At 44.2% G+C, this 25,772-nt stretch overlaps 1 protein-coding gene across 1 annotated transcript in view; it reads right to left on the reverse strand.

Moving 5' to 3' along the window:
• Positions 1 to 25,772, reverse strand: part of LOC141069645 (fer-1-like protein 4) — a 232,535-nt gene that overhangs the window by 23,671 nt on the left and 183,092 nt on the right. Inside the window, exons 35-40 of the mRNA XM_073559385.1 lie at positions 24,700 to 24,831; positions 24,510 to 24,620; positions 18,550 to 18,677; positions 8,411 to 8,581; positions 7,946 to 8,100; positions 828 to 1,006 (exon numbers count right to left, since the gene is read on the reverse strand). Of these exons, the coding sequence (XP_073415486.1) occupies positions 828 to 1,006; positions 7,946 to 8,100; positions 8,411 to 8,581; positions 18,550 to 18,677; positions 24,510 to 24,620; positions 24,700 to 24,831 (876 nt within the window). The remainder of the gene's footprint in view (positions 1 to 827; positions 1,007 to 7,945; positions 8,101 to 8,410; positions 8,582 to 18,549; positions 18,678 to 24,509; positions 24,621 to 24,699; positions 24,832 to 25,772) is intronic.

Raw genomic sequence — 25,772 nt, forward strand, 5'->3', positions numbered from 1 at the left:
CGTAACCCCAACCCTAACACAGCATAACCCTAACATAACCCTAACCCTAAGCCCAACTGCAAAGAATGGAAAAATATATACTGTATATATATATATATATATATATATAGATTATTTTTATCTAAATAAGGGAGTGACAATGGGGGGTTTGAGTTACTGGTTTTTTTTATTTTGATCACTGTGATAGGATCTATCACAGTGATCATAAGGAACCAATAGGAAATATTTCATATAGTTTCCTGGTATCAGCCGGCAGATCTTGGCGGGCGCACTGCGCATGCGCCCAACATTTTTTTCCAGGAAGATGACGCCAGGCCAAGGGACGAAGCATGAGTGTCCGGTGGATAACGGAGGTATCGGGGGGTCTCGAGGGGCATCATTTCTCTCTCCTCTAACATGTATATCACATCAGAAAGAAGAGAAATTATTGAAACAGCAAACACACTTTTTTTTGTAATTGATGTTATTAACCAAATAACGTGATTGGACACTGGAAATTCCGGCCCTGATCATGTTCTCTGGGGTCTCAGCTACCCCTTGTAAACCAGACCTGGGAGATTTTCCGACTCTGGGGGAGGCTACAGCCTTATTCATGATCGGCGTTTTAAAACAGCAATGAGGAGATTAGCACCCTTAGCAGCCGCTGTTTTAATGCGTATTGGCAGTCGCTATTGGGTTAAGATTCTTTAGCCAGAAATTTGTGCCTAGAAATTGTGCTTTTTTAAGGACATGGTTAATTTTAAATAAGAACATTTCCATTTCACAATTTTTCAATAGTTGTCATCCAAATCATCCATCAATTGTTCAATTTGAATTTAATTAATTACCTGTCCCAGGCCTGGGCTCTCTGGATTGTACAAGGTCCTCACTTCTACATGTTCTGGGACAAGTGTGGTACCATATTCTGGCATGTCATCCCAGTGATGGAGAACGTGAAGTGCTTTATGTTCATCATAACCGGAGAGCATCTCATCTTCCTCTTTATTCTTATCTCTCATAAAAGCCTCTGAAAACCATATGCAAGAAAAGTAAGCACAATGTGAGAAGACTATTGGTTCCCATATACACTATATGGCTGCTATCCGAACGATGCTTGTGCTGATCGTTGAGGCAACAGCCATCTTGGATGCCATTCCCATACAAAGGAGTGTTCACCTGGTTAAGCGCTCCTGTGTTTCAGACATCTCTGCGTTTGGCAGACTGAAATCTGACATATCCAATCAATATCGTCACTGACATTCAGTTGGCCTGCAGCCTCCATACACATTAAAGTGTCAACCGAGCCAATGATATTGGCAGGTGCAGCTGATATTAGTCTAACTTATATGGGAGGCTTAAGGCTTTGCTGACATTTTCTTTTGGGCTTTCAATTTGTCTGTTCTGTTATTATGAGATCTGTTTGGGTGGGTTCTGTTATGTGTCCATTGTTAGCACAGAAGAAAGAGGGCAGAATGCAGAACTCTTCCATTCTGAAATGTGACCCATAGCGGAACTAATGTGAACGCCATCATGATCAATGGGTTCCTTTCTATTTGCATCAATTATGAGCCAGATAGATCTGCTGGAAGGTCAATTTCACAACCACACGATCCTATGCATCTGAACTAGCTGACCGCCTAGATACAGTATCTTTTTGACTATCCTGTAACAGCAGCAGGATCGGATTCTCTGTGCTGCTACATTGACAAAATGGTGCTAAAACAACATGTCCACTCTTTATATGGAGGGGGACATGTGACTTCAGCAGCCAATTACACAAGCCTTTGTGTCTGGTCGTTGTGGATGGTTTATGCCAGAATCAACACACATAAAGTTAAGAAGAAAAAAAAGAGAGCGCTCTTCTAATTTCTCCTGACGCCCTCCCCTTATCAAAAATATTTCCCCCTCCCCCGCTTACCATACAGCACCACTATCCTAGCCAAAGTAATAACAAAAGCATTAGTGGAAATTAGATGATTTACCGAACAGTGACCGAATTTTGCTAACTTTGAGTAAAAATGCTGATGAAAGCGAACATGAATCCGAATGTGCTACGTTCGTGCTGAATTTGAAATTGGTGAAAGTTTTCCAAACACGTTTGCTTATCTCCATTTGTGAGCAATTTTTCAGAAATCTTTAACAGTCACCCACTTTTGAAGACTCCTGAAAAGATTCCTTGTGCGTATAACTATATAAAGATTAGTTCAAAGCAGTATCGTAGGTACCGGGGGGGGCGTTGGCCCCGGGCCCTGCACTCTGAGGGGGCCCACCGGAACTACACTACACCACTATTCTGCGGCAGAGCAGGGAGAATTGATCTCCCTACTCTGCTGACCGGCCACTATGGGCTCCTGAGAAGGCGTGGGGGGCCCCAGTGCCAGCAGTGGGCCCCCCACCTCTCAGCCAGCAATGTTGTCCTGGGCTATTCTGTGCACACAGGACCTGTGATGAGGTCACAGGAGGGGTGGAGTCAGAGGTCACATGATCAGGGGCTTCAGTGGCTGCAGGACTCTGCTGTGCTGGTTGTCATGGTGCTGGCTGGATGAGGTGAAGTTTCTGTGTGGGGTCAGGAGGGGTTTACAGGGTGGATGTAGCAGGGCTGTGTGTGTATGAGGTGTACACAGTGGAGCCGTGTGTGTAGAAGGTGTATGGAGCAGAGATATGCAGGTATGAGGTGTACGGAGTGGAGCAGTTTGTGTACAAGGTGTACGCAGCGGAGCAGTTTGTGTACAAGGTGTACGGAGCAGAGCCGTGTGTATGGGGTGTACGGAACGGAGCTGCATGTGTACAAGGTGCACAGAGCAGAGCCGCTTGTGTACAAGGTGCATGGAGTGGAGCCATTTGTGTACAAGGTGTACGGAGCGGAGCCGTGTGTGTACGGGGTGTACGGAGCGGAGCCGTGTATGTACGGGGTGTACAGAGCAGAGCCGTGTGTGTACGGGGTGTACAGAGCAGAGCCAGGTGTGTACAAGGTGTACGGAGCGGAGCCGCATGTGTACAGTGTGTATGGAGCAGAGCTGCATGTGTACAGCGTGTATGGAGCAGAGCCACGTGTGTACAGCGTGTACGGAGCAGAGCCACGTGTGTACAGCGTGTACGGAGCAGAGCCACGTGTGTACAAGGTGTACAGAGCAGAGCTGCGTGTGTACAAGGTGTACGGAGCAGAGCCGTGTGTGTATAGGGGGTGTGGAGCGGAGCCATGTGTGTATAGGGGGTATAAGGTGCAGTAATAGGGACACATGCGGCAGCAGCAGCTCAGCATTGGGGTATCAGGTACAGTAATAAGGACACATGCAGCAGCAGTGGCTCAGTATTGGGGTATCAGGTGCAGTAATAGGGGCACATACGGCAGCAGAGGCTCAGTATTGGGGTATCAGGTGCAGTAATAGGGGCACATACGGCAGCAGCGGCTCAGCATTGAGGTATCAGGTGCAGTAATAGGGACATATACGGCAGCAGCGGCTCAGCATTGGGGTATCAGGTGCAGTAATAGGGACATATACAACAGCGGCTCAGTATTGGGGTATCAGGTGCAGTAATAGGGACACATATGGCAGCAGCGGCTCAGCATTGGGGTATCAGCAGGATGAGGGGTTTGTGCAGGCTGGGGATACATGGTGATGGAGCTGGAATATGAGAAATGAACAATGTCATTGTTGTATTCTCTGTAGCAGAGTCCTGGCTAGAGAATTGTCATGTCGGTCTGGGCTAGATGGAAAAGACGTGAAAAGTGAACGATTCATCAGAAAGATCGTCAGCAGTGAGACACCAACTATAACTGTGCAGTAATCACTTATATGTTCTGTAGGACTGGTATTTACCACTGACCATATGGTGGTAATATCAATATTGGTCTTTATATAGGGATTATTTTCAGTAACAGCGCAGTCATCTCCTACATCCACTATTAGGGTGCGTCACCGAGTTGTAATCAAAGTTACCTAGTTAGGGGCCCACTCAGAAGTTTTGCCCCCCCTGAACCGAAACCCTAGCTACGCCTCTGGTTCAAAGATAAAGTAGAGGTGTTCCCCATAACAATCAACCAGATTGCAGATTTTATTTTCCAAAATGGCCTCAGAAAACAAAAGACCGGCTTTCTAAGTGGTTGCTATCAATAGTATCTCAAATTTAATGAATTGAAATGAAAAGATATCAGTTTAATATTTCCAGTTCCTAAATCATATAAAATTTCAGGTTGGTTCACACTTGGACATTAACTATCATTTATTTAGCAAGTAGGGAAACAAGTATCAGTTATACTAAATAACATAGCGCTACAATATTCTTCAGTGTCAAGAAAGATATACGGTATATTTAGGATCACAGATTACTGGATTTCTGCAGTACAATATTCAGAATTGAGAGTCCTCAGTGGTTGATACCTTTTAATGGCTAACTGAAAAATGGTAACAAATTGCAAGCTATCGAGACTACTCAGGTCTCTTCATCAGGCATGTACTAGTACAAAATATGAAGAATCACATATTTATGCACAACACAGCAGAGAAATAATGCAATAGATAAGACAAGTGACGCGAAGCAGAACTATCATTATGGGAGAGTGATAGACAGTTGTGGCCATAAATATTGGAACAGTTCATAGATAAGGTGTGTGAGTTTTTTATGGTCCTCTGATTGGGGTCTGGTTCTATGTTGTGATGCCCCCACAAGGTCTGAGGAGCTAATTCCTTAATTGATGTAAAAAGACATAAATCCATGCGACACATTCATTCCTGCTCCGAGTGTGTCAAAGGTTGTCATAAGTTAGGGTTAGTCTGAGTCACAGTGAGTCTGAGCCACAGCTAAAGATGTTCTATGAACAGTTTAATCAACTTCATCCCACCATCAACTTAACACTCAACTACTCCAGCACTGAAATTAACTTTTTGGAGACCATCATTAAGCTAAAGAACAATGAAATAGAGACATCCCTGTATCAGAAGCCAATCGACCGTCCAACATACCTTAAAGGGAATCTGTCACCCCTTTTTTAAGATATCATATAATGATATCATTCAATTGTGTGTCACATAAGGATTCTCTTAGCACTTTTGCTTCCCCCTGACCCCGCACCTTTCATGCATAAATACCTTTTTTATATCGGTTCAGATGTATGTAAACTGCCGCTGTCCGGTCCAATGGTCCAATGGGCGGGGCTTATTCCCTTTAAATGGAACAGTTTCCATCCAAAACATATAAAAACTCTATTGACTCCATGGATAGAGATGAACACCTTGGTTGCCTCAGGAAGACCTTTTTGAATCAGAGCTACCATCCAAGAACAATTCAAAACTAGATTACAAGAGCCACCAGAATATCAAGGAATCACCTGCTATATTACAAAGCTAAAGAAGAAAATAACCGTGTACCTCTAGTAGTCACCTACAATCCAAATTTGGAAGTGCTAAGGCGAGCTGCATGGAAATTACAACCTTTACTACAAAAAGATGCCCGATTACAATCCATTTTTCCAGACCCCCAGTTCTGTGTTTTAGGCAGTCCCAAATCTAAGAAGCATCATTGTCAGAAGCTCACTGTCCTCTCCAACAGCTGCAGGAACCTTTCCTTGCGATCAGAAAAAATTTAAAACCTGTCCATTTATAATGACCATGGACAAGATAAGGATCCCCAATTCACTTCAGGACTACAAGTTCCCAGGTACTTTCAGCTGCATCACATCTAATGTGGTTTACTTAATTATTTGTACTAAATGTCCAACTGGGGGGTCTGGATGTGGGGGAGTCCGGGCAAAAACTGAGAACAAGTATGAATTCTCATTGCCATACAATAAGAGAAAAAAGAATGGATGTACCTGTGGCAAAACATTTTTGTATGGCTGATCACAGCACCATGGACATGAAATTACTGGTATTGAAAGGTAACTTCAAATCTCAGAGAGACAGAAGAGTCTGGGAGTATAAACTTATGACAACCTTTGACATACTCAGTGCAGGAATGAATGTGTCGCATGGATTTATGTCTTTTTACATCAATTAAGGAATTCGCTCTTCAGACCTTGTGGGGGCATCACAACACAGAACCAGACCCCAATCAGAGGACCATAAAACATTCACACTCCTTATCTATGAACTGTTCCAATATTTATGGCCATAACTGTCTATCACTCCCCCATAATGATAGTTCTGATTCACGTAATTTGTCTTATCTATTGCTTTTTTCTGTGCTGCTTTGTGCATAAATATGTGATTCTTCAGATGTTTTATTAGTCTAGCCTGATGAAGAGACCTGAGTAGTTTTGAAAGCTTACAATTTGTTACCATCTTTTCAGTTAGCCATTAAAAGGTATCAACCACTGAGGACTCTCAATTCTGAATATTTTTCTATCTATTCATGCTTATCATGTCATTCTCCATAAGGAGAAATGATACTTCTTGGATATCGGTCAGACGCCTCTCTCACAGCCAAACCAGATCTCACACTTTGCACTGACAAGGGAAAGTACCCCGAAACACAGTGTCTGCAAATTGTGATTCTGGCTTGGCTTTTATCCTGTCATGTAACAAGGCTCGTTAAAGGGTCGACATTGACTTTTAGTATTGCTACTTCCAATAGGTGGCACTAGAGTTCTAGTCCTCTTCCTCTCTGAAGAGACAATTTGCATAATTAGTCTATCTATTGGCTAACACAGTACAAAGATATACATCTTTCCTGGATTTCTGCAGTGTCAAAAAAAATATACAATATATATTGAGGATCACAAATTACTGGATTTCTCTACTAAACAACTTTACTTCTGTTCATTGGTTTCATTATACAGTCACAGTACCAAATGTTGGGTTAGTTTTGGCTTGATTAAATAAAAAACAAAAAAATTTTTTACAAATGCTAGGAAGGGCTACAGAATTGTGAACACCATAGATGGGTTATTCTGTAATACTGGATAAGGTTGAGTAAATTAAATACTTTTTTTGAGAAACTTAATTGTATGTATAACTCAAATAGCATTCAAAATTAACACACGCAAATAAAAACCTTACCTAATGACATACAGTATTTAAATTTATAGTTTAAAAAAAACAAAGCACCTGTGAATGGCAGCCATTGTTGAGTGGTGATGCAACTAGTAAAACATGGAAACAATGCTCACCTCTTCTTTCTCCTGCAGATCTGGTGCTGACACTGCACCGCTCCATCTGGTCTTTGTAAATGGCACCAGGTTACCACTGCAGCCAGTAGTCTCTACGGTCATAGGCTGACTGCTTACTCACAAAGACTAGGTGGACGGATGAAGTGTCAGCACTGGATCTGTGCATCTGAAATGCTCAAGCCCTCGGTACTCGAATCGAGCATGTCAGACCCTCGGATGTGCTCGACTCAAATAGCAAGGATAATGGAAGTGAATGGGAAGCTTGAGCATTTTTCCCGAGGACCCTATTTAGAGAGAGAGAGAGATACACCCAGCTTCAGTGCGGCGAGAAGATGAACAAGCACGTCCCTGGAGTTCTTCAGCTCACACAGAGTCCGGCTGACAGAGGAGTCCCTGCACTACCAGCAGTGTGGCGAGCAGCTTAGATATTCAAATGAGCTTCTTACGGGGCGCTCGAGCACTATGCGATCCTCAGCACTACTTGATACTGGATCGAACACCCCGATCATCGAACAGTGCCGAGCATGCTCACTAGTGATGATATCTTATCCAAGCATGCCCGGGTGTTATCCGAGCATTTGGGCGTGCTCGTATATTATGTTCGCCTTCCTGTGGCTGCATGATTTGCTGCTGTTAGACAGACACAACACATGCAGGGATTGCCTGTTTGTTAGGCAATCCCTACAACTATTAATAATCCATTTAATGCAAAATGTTCTCACTCCTACAAATTGCCATTATCATTACATTGATGACATATTCTATCTACGGTATGTACCTACATGTGTTGTGTGCTGTATACAGTACGTACGTAGACACCGTATCATAATACTTGGAGACCATTCTTCATTTTCTTACCTTCAGGAAATGCCTCGTTGGGAATCTTAAAGATCTTGTTATTTACTTTGACCTCCTCTCTTCTATATTCTGGGGCTGGGAGGCTGTGCTTCTTACATAGTGAGCTTAGAATCTGTGAAGGTTTGAAGGCATCTCTCCATTCATTGTAACCTTCACTGTAGGATAAAAAAAAAGTTGCTTTATACATGCTATGTCTTATTTTAATGCCTAATATTTCATGGGATATATTTTCTTTTGCCCAAAGAATCATTTTTTAATGACATTAAAATGTGACATGCCCCTTGTTCCTCCATATAAGAAGTTATTCGGTAGTCTAGATTTACGAAATAGCTCTACAATGGATCGAAAATAGACAAAAATAGGAAAGGGAGACCCAACATTGTGTCATCAATGGATTTTGAAACCAGAAATAGAATGGCATTATACACCTTAGAAAGTTGGATATTATTTGTTCTTCACACTTACGCATCATATTGTAGTGCTAGACCACAGTTTGGCCGATGATTACTGTAGAAACGATTTTCCAGATCCAACTTAGTCTCGCCAATCAAATCATCTGACCCAATAAGATCATGATCAAACACAGAAATGGTCAGTTCTGATTCTACAGGGAATGAAATGGTCAATTCGAAAACTCTGCAGAGAGAAAAAAAAAGTCGAAAATGCTTGTCAAGAGCCAAATAGAGCAAAATCTTTTCTAGACATATAAAGACAAATGATTTTACAATCGACATAGAACAAGAATATCTATATAGAAATGTGCAATTTTCAAAATCGGCGATAATATGTTCTTTATTTGATTACATTTAAAAACTAGTGATGAGTGAGCGTGCTTGGATAAGGTGTTATTTGAGAATTGTCATGTGCTAATAGAACATCTTCGGCATGCTCTAATACTATGTCAAACAGCCGCAACACATGCAAGAATTCCGTAACAAACAGGCACTCGAGCATGCTTGGATAACACCTTATCCGAGCATGCTTGCTCATCACTAAGGCCGGTTTCACATTTGCGCTTTATAGCACAGCGACGGCCTGCGCACGGCCGCCGCTAAGCCCCGCCCCCTCCCGGCTCCCTGCCCGCCCCATCCGGTCATCGCCGCCTACTAGTGCACATGGACGCTTGCGATCTGCGCACCCTATCTTTAGCATAGGGTGCGCAGATCGTGCGCTGGCCGTGCGCAAGCAGGATTTTGCCGTGCGCTGCGCACTTTTGAAGGTGCGCACGTGTGCGCCGAACGCATGATAAAAATTTTGAACAACACTGGGGCCATGACAGAGCCTTGTGGTACCCCATTTAAAACACTCTTCCAACTGGATACGCAACCATTTATTACCACTCCTTGAGTACGATCACTGAGCCATTTATAAATCCACCTAACTGTAGCCTTGTCAGTCCTATACTTGGTCATTTTTTCAATAAGGATAGTATGAGATACTTTATCAACTGCTTTTTTAAAGTCGAGATATACTATATCTACAGTGTTTCCCATAGAAGGAAACTAGGTTAGTCTGATATATTTTGTTTGCTACAAACACATGCTGGCTCTGGTTAATTATCCAAGTACTTAAATACATGTTGTTTAATAATTTGTTCAAAGATTTTTCCTGGTATAGAAATAAGGCTCACTAGACTAATTTCCTGGGTCCATTTTCTTTCCTTTTTTGAAGCTTATCAACTAGTGAGGTGCCAGAGAAGGAAGAAACTGAAGAGAGCCTGCTGTTATTGGGAAGGAGTGGGAAGGATAACAAAGCAGATGCAAGTGGAGATGAAGAGGGAAGGGAGAGAAGTTTCCACCAATGATGGAGGTGTAAGAAGAGGGGCAGTCCTACTGCCAGTGTATTTGATTGGCATCTCTGAAGAAGTATTTCGTGCTGAATTGTATTGTTTGGTGCTGGCTGGGTGGTATTTTGTGCTTTAAGGTGGTATTTTGAGTTGCAGGGGTCTATGTTTTGAGGTGGTATTTGTTTGTTGTGCAGTAGTAGTTTGCAGGTAACACCTTAGCATTTCTATGGATTGGCTGGTGAAGGAAACATTTGATGACTATACTATAGTTTATCCAGGCCCGGATTGATAATGTGCCCAACTGAGCATTTTCCCGCTGGGCCGCTGTCATGTGGGCCACGAACTGGCAGCGCCCGCTCATCTGGCCTCTTGCCAGCTGATGCAGCCACTGGCCTGGCTGTTCTTCATGCCGCCGGCCCTCTGCGGGTACGGTGGTTATAGCAGGGAGATAAGCCGCCACACCCCCCCCTCCCTCCGCAGCCACTCACAGCGTCGCTTGGCTGCTCTCTTCTCTGCGAACAGGACCTGTGATGAGGTCACAGGAGGGAGGAGTCAGGGGGTCCCATGATCAGAATCCTCTGTCCAGACCCCTGATCGTGTGACCCCTGACTCCTCCCCTCCAGTGACCTCATCAAAGGTCCTGTGCGCACATCCCTGCCTCTTGGTGCCTGCAGGACTCTGCTGTGCTGGTTGTCATGGTGCTGGATGTCATGGTGCTGGATGAGGGAAGTTTGTGTGGGGTCAGGAGGGGTTTATGTGGCGCCCCTGAGGCTCAGTCACCACAGAGGTACTTCTCCTAAGGTGTAGTGCCCCACCATCCAGGTAAGGTGGGAACTCCTTTCCACGCTCCAACACTTGTACCCCACACAACAGGGTAGTTCTGCACAACCACATTGCGGCTCAGTGCTTAGATAGTAGCAGAGCACCTCTGGTGGTTCCCTGCATGGAACACTGGATGTGCTGGGAGGTGGGTGGAGTTGAGATATATAAAAGAGTGGGAAAGTGTAGGATTACAGGGCAGTCTGACGGGGTTCAGTCTGACAGGAGGTCAGCGAAGAAGGAAGCCACTCAGGAGGAGTGGGGATCCCTGGAAGAAGGGATGGAGGAAGGAGTGCTGCAGCTGCCTCAGTGATCTGAGCGAGCTGGCACGGGAAAGGAACAGAAGGAGAAAGACGTAGAACTGCAACCTAAGCTTCCATAAGAGAGAGAAGGATCAGTACGGAACGCAGGAGTAGGAGAACAGAGAGGAGACGTGGGTTGGAAGAGGAACCCTGCCTATAGGTTCTCAGCGCAATGCCGGGGCCCGGTCCCCGAGGTTGTATGGACACTTATGGTTCTGCAGCAGACACCGGTGGAGTAGTTGGCTGTAAATGCACTACTCCCAACTAAGACTTGGGGCACAACAGCAATTGAATAGAGAGCCAGGACTCCGGTGAAAGGAGTCCCCGAGAGAGGCTACAGCTGTCTGCCATACGAGTAGAATTGTTAGGAACATCTGACAGGAGGAACTCCAGAGTACCACGGTACTGGAGATCTTCACAATTTAAGGCGCAATAGAGGAGTCGTTCAGGAAGGGTACTTGTTGGCGGAGTGTTGGAGAGGAGCTTCCCATCTGGCCTGGAGGTTGGCTGAGTCTCTGACCCGGAGGTCACGGCCCGGAGGCAGGCACCCTTGTGTACCGCAAACTGTGAGCTTAACACCTCCCTTGCCGAGCACCACGGGTGGCGTCACGAACTATTCCATTCCATTAACTATAACTACATTCCGCCATTGACTTGGGCGCCCAGGGCCACGGTCCGGGTCACCGCTGCTGTGACACATCCCCCTGACACCGGTCCGGTACCGAGTACCCCGCAGCCCTGGGAGGGCGACCCATTTACAGGGTGGATGTAGCAGAGCTGTGTGTGTGTACGAGGTGTACGGAGCGGAGCCGCGTGTGTATGAGGTGGACGGAGAGGAGCCGCGTGTGTACGAGGTGTACGGAGCGGAGCCACGTGTGTACGAGGTGTACGGAGCGGAGCTGCGTGTGTACGAGGTGTACGGAGCGGAGCCGCGTGTGTACGAGGTGTACGGAGCGGAGCCGCGTGTGTTTGAGATGTACATAGCAGAGCCGCGTGTGTACGAGGTGTACGGAGCGGAGCGTGTATGATGAGGTGGACGGAGTGGAGCCGTGTGTCTATGAGGTGTAGAGTACATATGTTTGACAAAAAGGAGAGAAAGAAATAGGCCATGAGCAGGGGATCACCCTGAATAAGACATAGCATATACTGTAATACAAATTTTATTAAACACAGCAAACAGCAAAAATTCTTAAAAACATTAAGAATGGTCCTTTTATTTGTGGTCGTCATTCCTATAACTACAGATTATAGCACTGGGATAGACAAAATAGGTCAACAGTTACCTTCTGGTCCTTCTTTTATAAGATCTGCATAAGTGTGTTAGCTCCACCCAGTTGGCTGAGTATAAAGTGTCCCGTGTTATCTCCGCCCAGTTGGCTGAGCATAAAGTGTCCTGTTTATTTAACTGATCATCATGGCAACTGAGCCCCGATCCAGCACGGTCTTTGTATAAGTACAGGCGCTTTAGATCGCAGGTATTGCGCCTTATCATTGTTTTCTCCAGCGATGTGCGTCTACTGGTGACTATGGCAGCTGCATGACTAGTAATAATCTCGCTCTGGCCGGGAGCGCCTATGGGGGAGTGTTTTTGGTCATCGCCTACTCAGATAATTACTACAGTGAATGTGCTGCATATCTTTAGAATGTCCCCTTAATTGTGTCTCTTCACCTATTTGTGACGCGCGCTTTGTTTATTATACGCCGACGCTTGCGCAGATAATCATCACATCAAGTGAGCTGTATAACTTTGAGGGTTAATCGGTCACATGACCGCAAGCGTCCCTTTGATTGGTCTTTCTCATTTATTCGTGACGCGTGCTTTGTCTACTATACGCCGACGCCTGCGCAGTAGCAATATTGAGCTCTCTCTCACTTCCTGTATTCAGGATGTGTGCCTTGCCTCCCGGACACCGACGCTTGCGCAGTTGGCATTCTGTGACGTCACATGCCGCTGCTGTGAGCTGTCAGCCATAGTTATGGATCAGTGACTAACCGCTGACTCTCAGGTATATTGGATGTTAACCCTGTCATGGTAAGCAGCGGAGCAGCTGCGCCATATCTACTAATTATGCAACCATATATATTGACACAGCTGACTGGCAATCTGTACCCCTGACGAAGCCACCTAGAGTGGCGACACGCGTCGGGTCTCTGGCTCTACCTGCCCCACTTCACTTCTCATGGGTTTTGTATTGTGCTGATTTGTATGTGTGGTGTATTTGTATATTATTGGTGTTTCTGACTCATATGCTCTATATTACCTGTGTGTGGGCTTACTAATTCTCCTATTGAGAATCCTGTTTACATGGACCTGGAGATATAGGCATCATTCTCAGTGAGGGTGATAGTTGGTAGCAGGTGGGTTGCTCTATTATGAGCATTGTATTATTTGTGTATGTGTCACATTTGTGACCATTTTTAATGTTTTTAAGAATTTTTGCTGTTTGCTGTGTTTAATAAAATTTGTATTATATATGCTATGTCTTATTCAGGGTAATCCCCTGCTCATGGCCTATTTCTTTCTCTCCTTTTTGTTAAACATATGTACTATTTAAGTCTAGGTTGGATCCCCTTAATTATCCTTTCGGTGGTGCCCCCATTTTTTTGTTTCTGTATGAGGTGTACGGAGCAGAGCCGTGTGTGTACGAGGTGTACGGAGCAGAGCCATGTGTGTATGAGATGCGCGGAGTGGAGCAGAGCCAGGTGTGTACGAGGTGTCCGGAGCAGAGCCACGTGTGTACGAGGTGCACGGAGAGGAGCCGCGTGTGTACGAGGTGTACGGAGCGGAGCCGCGTGTGTATGAGGTGTACGGAGCGGAGACTCGTGTCTACGAGGTGTACGGAGCAGAGCCGCGTGTCTACGAGGTGTACGGAGCAGAGCCATGTGTGTATGAGATGCGCGGAGTGGAGCAGAGCCGGGTGCGTACGAGGTGTATGGAGCAGAGCTGCGTGTGTACGAGGTGCACGGAGCGGAGCCGCGTGTGTACGAGGTGTACGGAGCGGAGCCACGTGTGTATGAGGTGTACGGAGCGGAGCCGCGTGTCTACGAGTTGTACGGAGCGGAGCCGTGTGTACGAGTTGTACGGAGCGGAGCCACGTGTGCACGAGATGTACATAGCAGAGCCACGTGTGTACGAGGTGTACGGAGCGGAGCGTGCATGAGGTGGATGGAGCGGAGCCGTGTGTGTACGAGGTGGACGGAGCAGAGCGTGTATGAGGTGGACGGAGCGGAGCCGTGTGTGTACAAGGTGTAAGTAGCAGAGCCGGATGTGTACGAGGTGTACGGAGCGAAGCCGTGTGTGTACGAGGTGTACGAAGCAGAGCCATGTGTGTACGAGATGTGTGGAGTGGAGCAGAGCAGGGTGTGTATGAGGTGTACGGAGCGGAGCCGGAGGTGAACGAGGTGTACGGAGTGGAGCAGAGCCGGGTGTGTACGGAGCGGAGCCGGATGTGTACGAGGTGTACGGAGTGGAGCAGAGCCAGATGTGTACGGAGTGGAGCCGCGTGTTTACGAGGTGTATGGAGCGGAGCCAGAGGTGTACGGAGCGGAGGTATGTACAAGGTCTACGGAATGGAGCCGTGTGTGTACGAGGTGTATGGAACAGAGCCCTGTGTGTACAAAGTGTACGGATCTGAGCCTTGTGTTTACGGAGCGGAGCAGATCCAGGTGTTTACGGAATGAAGCCGCGTGTGTACGGAATGAAGCTGCGTGTGTGCGGGGTGTACGGAGCGGAGTGGAGCTGCGTGTGTACGAGGTGTATGGAGCAAAGCCGCATTTGTATGAGTTTTACGGAGCGGAGCAATGTGTGTACTGAGTGGAGCCATGTGTGCGCGAGGTGTACGGAGCGGAGCCATGTGTGTACGAGGCATACAAAGCTGAACCGTGTGTGCATGAGGCGTGCAGAGCCATGCGTGTACGAGGTGTATGGTGGGGAGCATTAATACCTCCTAACCGTCCCGTATCCAATGGGACAGTCCCGATTTTAAGAGAGAGAGACTGCCCCAGCTGGGAGCTTACTTTTCCCGTGGACACAGGAGTACACGGCGGAGCCCCGAGGAGCACTTTAAAACTCGCACGTGACGTTCTACCGGAAGTGACGCGCTAGAAATAAGGTAATTTCGGGAGGAGATTGTGACAGAACCATGGAGGCACTTCAGGGAATGCTTCAGATCACCGTATCCTCCTCAGACAGCACGGACAGCAGGATTGCCTTGGAATCAGGGATGTCGGCCATGTGAGCGGATCATGATATGTCCTGCATCGGGAGGCTCAGGTGGGCACTACAATGGGAGCTGGGCTGCTATACTATCTTTATAGAATAATTCTTTATCTCTCTGTTTCTTTTTCTCTCTGTTCTTTCCTTCTTTCTCTCTCTAATCTTTTTTTCTCTCTCTCTCTGTTCTTTCTTTTCCTCAGTACCAGCCACTGTGCCCAAAATGCCTTATGTATATACACTGTATATACATCAGCCTTGAGTCAGCACCTATCTATACGTAAGCCTCAGCACCAATATATACATCAGCACCTGTATAATACACCGGTGCTGGGGCTAATGTATATACAGGTGCTGGCGGGGGTGATGTATATACTGGTGCTGACTTGGGGCTGATGTATATATGGGCTGTATGTATATACATCACTGATCAGCCTCTAGTCAGCACCTATATATACATCAGCCCCAGCACATACATCAGCCCCAGCACCTGTATATACATCAGCCACAGCACCCGTATATACATCAGCCTCAGCACCCGTATATACATCAGCCCCAGCACCCGTATATACACCAGCCCCAGTACCCGTATTTACATCAGCCCCCCGCACCACATATACATCAGCCCCAGCACCCGTATATACACTAGCCCCAGCACCTGTATATACACCAGCCCCAGCACCGGTATATACACCAGCCCCAGCACCCGTATATGCATCAGCCCCAGCACCCGTATATGCATCAGCCCCAGCACCCATATATACATCAGCCCCAGCAACCGTATATACATATGTATATACAGTAGTCTCAATGTGATATACTGTATATTCAGCAGTATGTAACATAATATAGTTTAATACTGTCAATTATAATGTGGAGTTGTGTGTATATAGTGTAGAGCTGTTCTTATAGTATGTTGCTGTGTATATAGTGTGGAATCCACACCATATACACTAGCCCATCTCTACACTATATAGTATACAGTTGTGGCCAAAAGTATTGACACCCCTGCAATTCTGTCAGAGAATACTCAGTTTCTTCCTGAAAATGATTGCAAACACAAATTCTTTGGTATTATTATCTTCATTTAATTTGTCTTAAATGAAAAAACACAAAAGAGAATGAAGCAAAAAGCAAAACATTGATGATTTCACACAAAACTCCAAAAATGGGCCAGACAAAAGTATTGGCACCCTCAGCCTAATACTTGGTTGCACAACCTTTAGCCAAAATAACTGCGACCATCCGCTTCCGGTAACCATCAATGAGTTTCTTACAATGCTCTGCTGGAATTTTAAACCATTCTTCTTTGGCAAACTGCTCCAGGTCCCTGATATTTGAAGGGTGCCTTCTCCAAACTGCCATTTTTAGATCTCTCCACAGGAGTTCTATAGGATTCAGGTCTGGACTCATTGCTGGCCACCTTAGAAGTCTCCAGTGCTTTCTCTCAAACCATTTTCTAGTGCTTTTTGAAGTGTGTTTTGGGTCATTGTCCTGCTGGAAGACCCATGACCTCTGAGGGAGACCCAGCTTTCTCACACTGGGCTCTACATTATGCTGCAAAATTTGTTGGTAGTCTTTAGACTTCAAAATGCCATGCACACGGTCAAGCAGTCCAGTGCCAGAGGCAGCAAAGCAACCCCAAAACATCAGGGAACCTCCGCCATGTTTGACTGTAGGGACCGTGTTCTTTTCTTTGAATGCCTCTTTTTTCTCCTGTAAACTCTATGTTGATGCCTTTGCCCAAAAAGCTCTACTTTTGTCTCATCTGACCAGAGAACATTCTTCCAAAACGTTTTAAGCTTTTTCAGGTAAGTTTTGGCAAACTCCAGCCTGGCTTTTTTATGTCTCGGGGTAAGAAGTGGGGTCTTCCTGGGTCTCCTACCATACAGTCCCTTTTCATTCAGACGCCGACGGATAGTACGGGTTGACACTGTTGTACCCTCGGACTGCAGGGCAGCTTGAACTTGTTTGGATGTTAGTCGAGGTTCTTTATCCAACATCCGCACAATCTTGCGTTGAAATCTCTTGTCAATTTTTCTTTTCCGTCCACATCTAGGGAGGTTAGCCACAGTGCCATGGGCTTTAAACTTCTTGATGACACTGTGCACGGTAGACACAGGAACATTCAGGTGTTTGGAGATGGACTTGTAGCCTTGAGATTGCTCATGCTTCCTCACAATTTGGTTTCTCAAGTCCTCAGACAGTTCTTTGGTCTTCTTTCTTTTCTCCATGCTCAATGTGGTACACACAAGGACACAGGACAGAGGTTGAGTCAACTTTAATCCATGTCAACTGGCTGCAAGTGTGATTTAGTTATTACCAACACCTGTTAGGTGCCACAGGTAAGTTACAGGTGCTGTTAATTACACAAATTAGAGAAGCATCACATGATTTTTGAACAGTGCCAATACTTTTGTCCACCCTCTTTTTTAAGCTTGGTGTGGAATTATATCCAATTTGGCTTTAGGACAATTCTTTTTGTGTTTTTTCATTTAAGGCAAATTAAATGAAGATAATAATACCAAAGAATTTGTGTTTGCAATCATTTTAAGGAAGAAAATGAGTATTATCTGACAGAATTGCAGGGGTGTCAATACTTTTGGCCACAACTGTATGGTGCCCATAATACTGTAAAGAGGACTATGTGGTACCAATAACAATGTATGGAGGACTAAGATGTGCACATAATACTGTATGGAGGACTATGTGGTGCCCATAATACTGTATGGAGGACTATGTGGTGCTCATAATACTGTATGGAGGACTATGTGGTGCCCATAATACTGTATGGAGGTTTATCCAAATTCGGAAGTTCTCCCCTATCTTTTGGATAGGGGATGACTTTCTGTTTGTTGTGGATCTGACCACTGGGACCCCCATGATCCTAGGAAACGTAGCTTTGAAGAGCGCCATGTAAATGGAGCTGTGGTCCAATCATACGCACTGTGACGCCATTAACATGTGGCTCTTCAAATAACTCCTATAAGAGATTGATGAGGGGACGACAAAGTATAGCAAAATTCACTGATCGGGGCTGATGAGTGTTATAGTTTGTGGGCTGGTGGGATTTGTGTGGCAGGGCTGCTTTTTTGTCCCAGTCTGGCCCTGAGTTTGTCACATACAAAAACACATTATAAACCTATCCTAAATGATTTCATATGATTTATTATAATTAAACAGACAGCATACAATGTATTTGTGTTCATGGCAAAGTGCAACCATATCATCTATAGTAGAGATCATATAAAAATAACCTTTTTGTTACTCCTTATGCCGAATTTACTAAGCAGCTTTGCACCACCTATCTTCTGATGTTTGATGTGCCCGTCTTGTAACTTTTGATTCAAATTTTAGTGGTTTAATGAATGTATCAATGACAAGTTGGTACATATAACAGAAAATGCAATCTTATGTGCTAAATGTGTTTCAGAATCATTCTCCTGAATTGCACTTCTTAAACTCCCAATTAAGTGTTACTTACTCTCCAAACACTGGGTTTAGCTGCTTGGGAATATATCTCTCTTTGCTGTCCATCATCTGTTCTCCCACTTTTACTATGACATATGGATCTGACTTCCCGTTTGGATCAGCTGGAGCTAAATTTGTTCCCTATAATGAATCAATGAATGTGTTTTACACGTTTGTAGATTTCATTCAGAATCCTGCTAAAATATACGGTAATACAAAAAGGTTTTTTCTACTGTAGTTCAAAATGGAGTGTAAGGGTCAATTACTGAAGAACATTCAAGGTGTTAAACTGGCAAGTAAGCTGGAGTAACGCGAGATAAGAACACAGTGATATAAATGCAGCAGATTGGTAGTACAATACAATAATTGGCAATTGACAGGTATAATATGGGTTTTTAAATAGGGCGCTGTGTGCTTCGATTGTCATCAACCCAATCCTGCTATAGGTCTTCTGACTGACCCCAGTAATTGGTTGGTCAGTAGGACCTATACTCACATGATTCCTAATATTTATTGCTGGGAAGAGCCTAACCCACCCAACGAGAGAAAATCATCCCCTTGCTTGACCCAGCCTTGACAACACCATTTCCTTTACCACTGTCCGTATTGTCTAGTAGAACAAAGAAAAAGTGCCCAAAGGTGAAGGCAGCCAGCAACAGGTAAGTCTGAGACAGAGAGCTGTTCATAATTTTTTTTTCAATCAATGAAAGATTGCTGTGCACATTCATCGGGAGATTGTCAGCCGGCTTACACTGAAAGTAGAAATGAAGCAAATACATTTTAATGGAACTGAATTCTACTTCAATTTGACAAAAATCATCTTTAGCTATAATGTATATTTTTTGTAATTCACTTCTATGTGGATCTAGCAAAATGGCAGCTACTGCTGCCATTTTTCTGAACCATAAAAAGCCATCCAAATATTAACAAAAAAATTGCGTCACCCGTCTGATCCTTGCCGCATCTTCAGATCACCTTTGCTCACACTGAAATCCCTGGGCATCTCATGCTGGGCCAGAACTTCTGGATTTGGCAAGAGCCCAGGAGGGTTCTGTGCATGTATGTGAAAGGCCATGGCATCTTGAAAGGCCATGACAGAGATTTCAGCATGCGCAGCGGCAATCTGAAGATGCAGGGAGGATAGGACAGGTGATGGTGAGGAGCAGATGGGCAGGAGAAGTGAGCAATAAGGGCATTATGGGGATTTATATAATTTTTAACATCTTACATTTATTATACTCTAAGGTATAAAGAGACCTAATAAGGGATATTAAAGTCACAGAGACTAAGATCTCGGTAAATAAAATTTCCCAGAAAATAATTGTGTATACAGGCGATTTCAAATTTTGCTTGATCTGCTCTCTGACTTAAAAATTATTGCAGCAGCTTTAGACATGGAATACATAAAACTATTTTTAGATTCAGAGCTTATTTTGTCAGCAAATGAAAAGTTTTTCTGACAGCTAAAAAAATCTTTTTTTCCATGAGTGAGTAGAATAACCATTTGTAGAGATACTGCGGGATTTTACTTTTTTGTTACAAATCCTGAAAAAATTACTTAAATTGATAGCCCCATTGAAAACAGAAATCTTCTGTAGACTTAATTTAGAAAATAATATCATTTTCTGATATAATGGCACTTTAGAAGAATAATTTGAGGAAGGGAGACGTAATATTTTCCAAATTTAGAAGCATTCCTTGAATCAGGAGCACAAACGGCCAGAGAAGTGGAGACTGGAGAATCCCTAAAAAGTGTTGATGATGATGACCAAAAAAATTCTAGTTTGTGATTCTTCAAAAAAAAACAAACCCAAAACTCTTATATAGCACACAATGCTCATTAGTGAAATCTTTTTTTCTTCAACATACTACGTGACTGTTATGAATTTCAATTATCGAGCATTATTACAGAAGGAGGTTGACTATTTAGTTGGCTACCTGATTTTTGAAGGATCACATTTTTCTCCAAACATGTGTGAATGCAGGTGAATTCCAAGATTCACACAAGCAATCCACACACGTTTCTAATATGTTGTCATGTTTTCTTACCAAATTCACAATAAGAAAATTTTTAAACATAATTTTTAAATATTAAAACTAACATACGGTAAAATAGTATGAAAAAAAAGCTGCTTTAACATCATTTTCCCACTTCTCCAAATGGGTATCAGCTCAATCGTAAGACCCTCCTAACTTATTAATCTCTATTATCTTGCAGTTATCTTCCCCACAGTAGATTTCCACCTCTGGGAGGTTGCTGAGCCCTGAACTAGGACAAAGGTATGTTTCTCACAGGTCTAATTTCCTCCATAGTGATTAGTGTTGATGCCACTATCTTAGGATTCACTAATTAGGATAAGAAAAAGGATCTCTGCAAGCAGGCCGCATTCAGAATTTATGTTGTACTTTGGATCTCCACCTGGAGACATTAGTCAGACTGATAGTGGAGAAGGAAAAAGTAAAAAAATAAATAAAATTATGAAAAATATGTTCCTTGCTCCTGGTACTGCCGTCTGAAATCTATAAACCTTCACACTGAACATTTAGTTTCTAGTGGCAAAAATGGGGCTCTATCTGTGAGATACTCAACTTTGCCTAGTGTTGAGTCCTGCCACAGAAAAGGAATGTGAGATTCCCTGAAGAGGTCCGTCACCAGGTACAGAGGTTCATATTCATTAGTGTCTCAGCAGGTACGGACTGGGGCTGAAATTCAGCCCTGGCATTTGAAATCACACAGGCCCATGCTGTCCCTGTCCCCAAGCACCAGATGAGGATATATTACTAATATTACCCTGCCTGGAGGAAAGCAAGATTTACTACAAGACCAATATTTCTAATGATACCCGTGGCCTGCTGGGGCAAGTGACGGAGTCAGCGACTTTGTGCTTCGTCACAACTCTTAACAGAATGGGTGTTTTGAGAACACCGATTCTGTTAAAAACATAACAGCCAGCGACCCACAACCAGACAGGCCCTTCTGGCCAGAATTGCCAGATGGCCCGTCCGGCCCTGGTGTCACAGTAATGTGTCTATTAATTGAACTAAGTTAGTGAATAGTGTTACCAATGATACTAAGACCACTTTTTCTGACAATACTACCCTAAGAAGCGTGCCTCTACATTTTTAGTTACAGTTACCCTAGCACAAATCATTAACATCCGGAGAAAGTGAGTGCTGCAGCTTCTCTCTCAATTCCTCTGGATGCTTGTAATTCATCCGCAGAGGGGGTGAGTGTGAAGTCAGCGCTGATTGGCCCCAGAGATCATGTGACATGGCATAATGTCACGCGACGTCTGGATGAGCCAGTGTCGACACTACAAGAACGGCAATGGTACCGGAGGCGAGTACAGGTGTTATTAATTTTACAAGGGTGAAACATAAGGCTTCAGAATGGGTTGTCCGAATAGTGGACAACCACTTAAATGAAACCAGGGAAGGCAAGAACTCTCCGATAGTAATCAGGTAGGAGCAATTCTGTACATCAAATAACAGACACATTAGTTTTGTGTATTATTACCTCTATACTTTGTCTCATTCTTTATTATTGGTTTTATCATTTTATTCATTTGTAACTTCAAAATATGTTAATTATTTACTTATTACTAAAATATTAGATCCAGAAAACAAGCGACTAGCTGATAGATCAACGCGGTTTATACTTAAAGACACTCAGGAACACAGCAGGGACTAGCCCCTGAAGAAGCTTCGCTTCAGGGAGAGGGCAGAGGCCTTGACAGTGCCCCCTGATCATGCTTTGTTTGAGTATCCCAGCATCCACTGGTGATCCTGAAATGATTCGTCATCAGACCAGAAATAGAAAAAATAATACAGTAGCTGTTAGGCCCGGATCACACATGCGAGAAACACGGCCGAGTCTTGCATGTTATTACCCGGCACTGCTGCTGGCACTCGGAAGCGGAGCGTGCAGCGGCATGCATTGCTATGTGGCTGCACTCTCCGATCCAAGTGCCGGCGGCACTGCCGGGTATTAACGTGCGAGACTCGGCTGTGTTTCTTGCATGTGTGATAACGGCCTTAGACAGTGTAGTTAGGGAATGATTGGGAATTTTTAAAGCAAGAATAAAAGGAAATAGCTTAGATTATGGGACTAAATAGATAGTGAGTTAGGAGAAAAATGCTTAGCCTTCGGACCACCCCTTTAACCCCTTAACCCCCGGAGGTATTTTCACTTTTGCATTTTGTTTTTCGCTCCCCTTCTTCTCAGAGCCATAACCTTTTTATTTTTCTGTCAATATGGCTGTGTGAGGGCTTGTGTTTTGGGGGTTGAGTTGTACTTTTGAACGACACCATTGATTTTACCATGTCGTGTACTAGAAAAAGAGAAAACAATTCCAAGTGTGGTGAAATTGCAAAGAAAGTGCAATCCCACACTTGTTTTTTGTTTGGCTTTTTTACTAGGTTCACTAGATGCTAAAACTGACCTGCCATAATGATTCTCCAGGTCATTGCGAATTCATAGACACCAAACCTGTGTAGGTTCTTTTTTATCTAAGTGGTAAAAAAAATTCCATGTTGTTAAAAAAAAAAAATTGTGCCATTTTCTAATACCCGTAGCGTCTCCACTTTTTATGATCTCGGGTTGGGTGAGGGCTTATTTTTTGCGCGCCAAGCTGACATTTTTAATGAAACCATATTGATGCAGATATGATCTTTTGATTGCCCATTATTGCATTTTAATGCATTGTGGCGGCGACCAAAAAAACATAATTTGGGCGATTCTAAACACAGCGATACCAAATATGTGTATGCTTGATTTTTTGTTATTGTTTTATTTTGAATGGCATGATTTAAATGGATCATATTGCATCACAATTAAAAATAAAGTACCGTATTTTTCGCTTTATAAGACGCTCCGGATTATAAGACGCACCACAATTTTTGAGGAGAAAAATAAGAAAAAAATATTTTTTAATAAAATGGTGGTGCCTCTTATAATCCTTGCATCTTATTGCTTACCGGGGTTGGTGGCTGCGGTGTAGAGGGGTCCCAGGCTCGCTGCTGGAGGAGGCAGGCGTGGAGTGATGCTGCAGGCCGCATTCAGGGATGAGGGGGGGCTCCGATGTGTGCTGTTGCTGCTGCAGAGTCTTGTGCTGGTGTCAGGTTTCTCCACTTGTCCGGCGGTTGGAGGCCGGTGCTGCAGGTGCTCCGGTGCGGCGTTGTGTGTCCATCGATGCCCGGGGCTCTGCCGACATTGTTTGACAGACCAGAGCCCCAGCATTTCCTTGGTTCCCTGTATATGTGCGCTGAAGTGCCGGTAAAAAAAAAATGGCCGCCGGCGCGTGCGCAGATGGGATTTCGGGACCAGTTCTCGAGAGATGAGATCTGAAATCTCATCTCTCGAGAGCTGGGTCCCAAGATCCCATCTGCGCACGCGCGGCGGCCATTTTTTTGCAGGCACCACCGCGCGCACACAGGGAACCCAGGGAAAATGGCCGCCGGCGCGTGCGCAGATGGGATCTCGGGACCCACCTCTCGAGAGATGAGATTTCAAATCTCATCTCTCGAGAACTGGGTCCCGAGATCCCATCTGCGCACGCGCCGGCGGCCATCTTTTTACCGGCACACAGGGAACTGAGGAAATGCCGGGGCTCTGGCCTGTCGCACAATGTTGGCAGAGCCCCGGGCATCGACGGGCACACAACGCGGCACCGGACACACCCGCAGCAGCGGCCAGCAACCGCCGGACGCCCCCGATCACAGCCTAGGTAAGGCATGTCCGCTTTGTAAGACGCACCCCTGTTTTCCCCCCAAATTTTGGGGAAAAAAAGTGCGTCTTACAAAGCGGAAAATACGGTAACCATCATCATTATAAAGGCTGTAGATGAATGAGGGAGTCATATATAATTTGTTGTGATTTTTGACATAATCATTTTTGAAAATTCCTAATTTGTGGTTCTTCATCATGTGTAAAGTGAAAGTTTATGGAAATCATGTGCATTCCAATTTACTCACTTTTACAATGTAAATTCTGACAAGCACTTTTACGGGGCGATTCCTTGGGACACCCTTCATTATCTGGAACTCTTCAGTGACCTCACTTGTAGGATAAATATAGAAAGAACCCTAGAAAACACAATTATGTAAAAATATATCATAAATCAAAACCATATCATATTTCATATTAACTGGCAGCAAAATGTACCTTGTATTTTCCCATAAAGTTATCTTCATCATCACCATCTTCATCATCCAATGCCTTGCCCCGATGCAGAGGAAATACATATAGCCAATCTTCAAACTTGTCAAATTCATTCTCAAGCTCTCCTTTATAAATCTGCAGAAAAATGACTCAGTTATTAGAAAAATTTTACAATTTTAGAGCCCTCAGTGGTTGATACCTTTTAATAGCTAACTGAAAAGAAAGTAATAATTAGCAAGCTATAAAGACTACTCAGGTCTCTTCATCAGGCATACTGTAGACTAATTCAAAATCTGAAGAATCACATATTTATACACAACAGGATACAGGAACAATAAAATAAAGTTAATATAAATAAAAATATAAAAAATAAAAATAAACAATTACAAATAATAATTCTATTTTTTTTTATCTACCCACTACCACGGTGCAAAGATATATACACTGCTCAAAAAAATAAAGGGAACATTTAAACAACAGAATATCACTCCAAGTAAATCAAACTTCTGTGAAATCAAATTGTCCACTTTGGAAGCAACACTGATTGACAATCAATTGCACATGCTGTTGTGCAAATGGAATAGACGACAGATGGAAATTATTGGCAATTATCAAGACACCCTCAATAAAGGAGTGGTTCTGCAGGTGGAAACCACAGACCACTTCTCAGTACCAATGCTTTCTGGCTGATGTTTTGGTCACTTTTAAATGTTGGTTGTGCTTTCACACTTGTGGTAGAATGAGACGTACTCTACAACCCACACAAGTGGCTCAGGTAGTGCAGCTCATCCAGGATGGCACATCAATGCGAGCTGTGGCATGAAGGTTTGCTGTGTCTGTCAGCGTAGTGTCCAGAGGCTGGAGACGCTACTAGGAGACAGGCCAGTACACCAGGAGATGTGGAGGGGGCCGTAGGAGGGCAACAACTCAGCAGCAGGACCGCTACCTCAGCCTTTGTGCAAGGATGAACATGAGGAGCACTGTCAGAGCCCTGCAAAATGACCTCCAGCAGGCCACAAATGTGCATGTGTCTGCACAAACGGTTAGAAACTGATTCCATGAGGATGGTTTGAGTG

The sequence above is a fragment of the Dendrobates tinctorius genome, unplaced genomic scaffold (assembly GCF_039654945.1).
Source record: "Dendrobates tinctorius isolate UK_male_01 unplaced genomic scaffold, ASM3965494v1 ptg000270l, whole genome shotgun sequence".
NCBI lineage: Eukaryota > Metazoa > Chordata > Amphibia > Anura > Dendrobatidae > Dendrobates > Dendrobates tinctorius.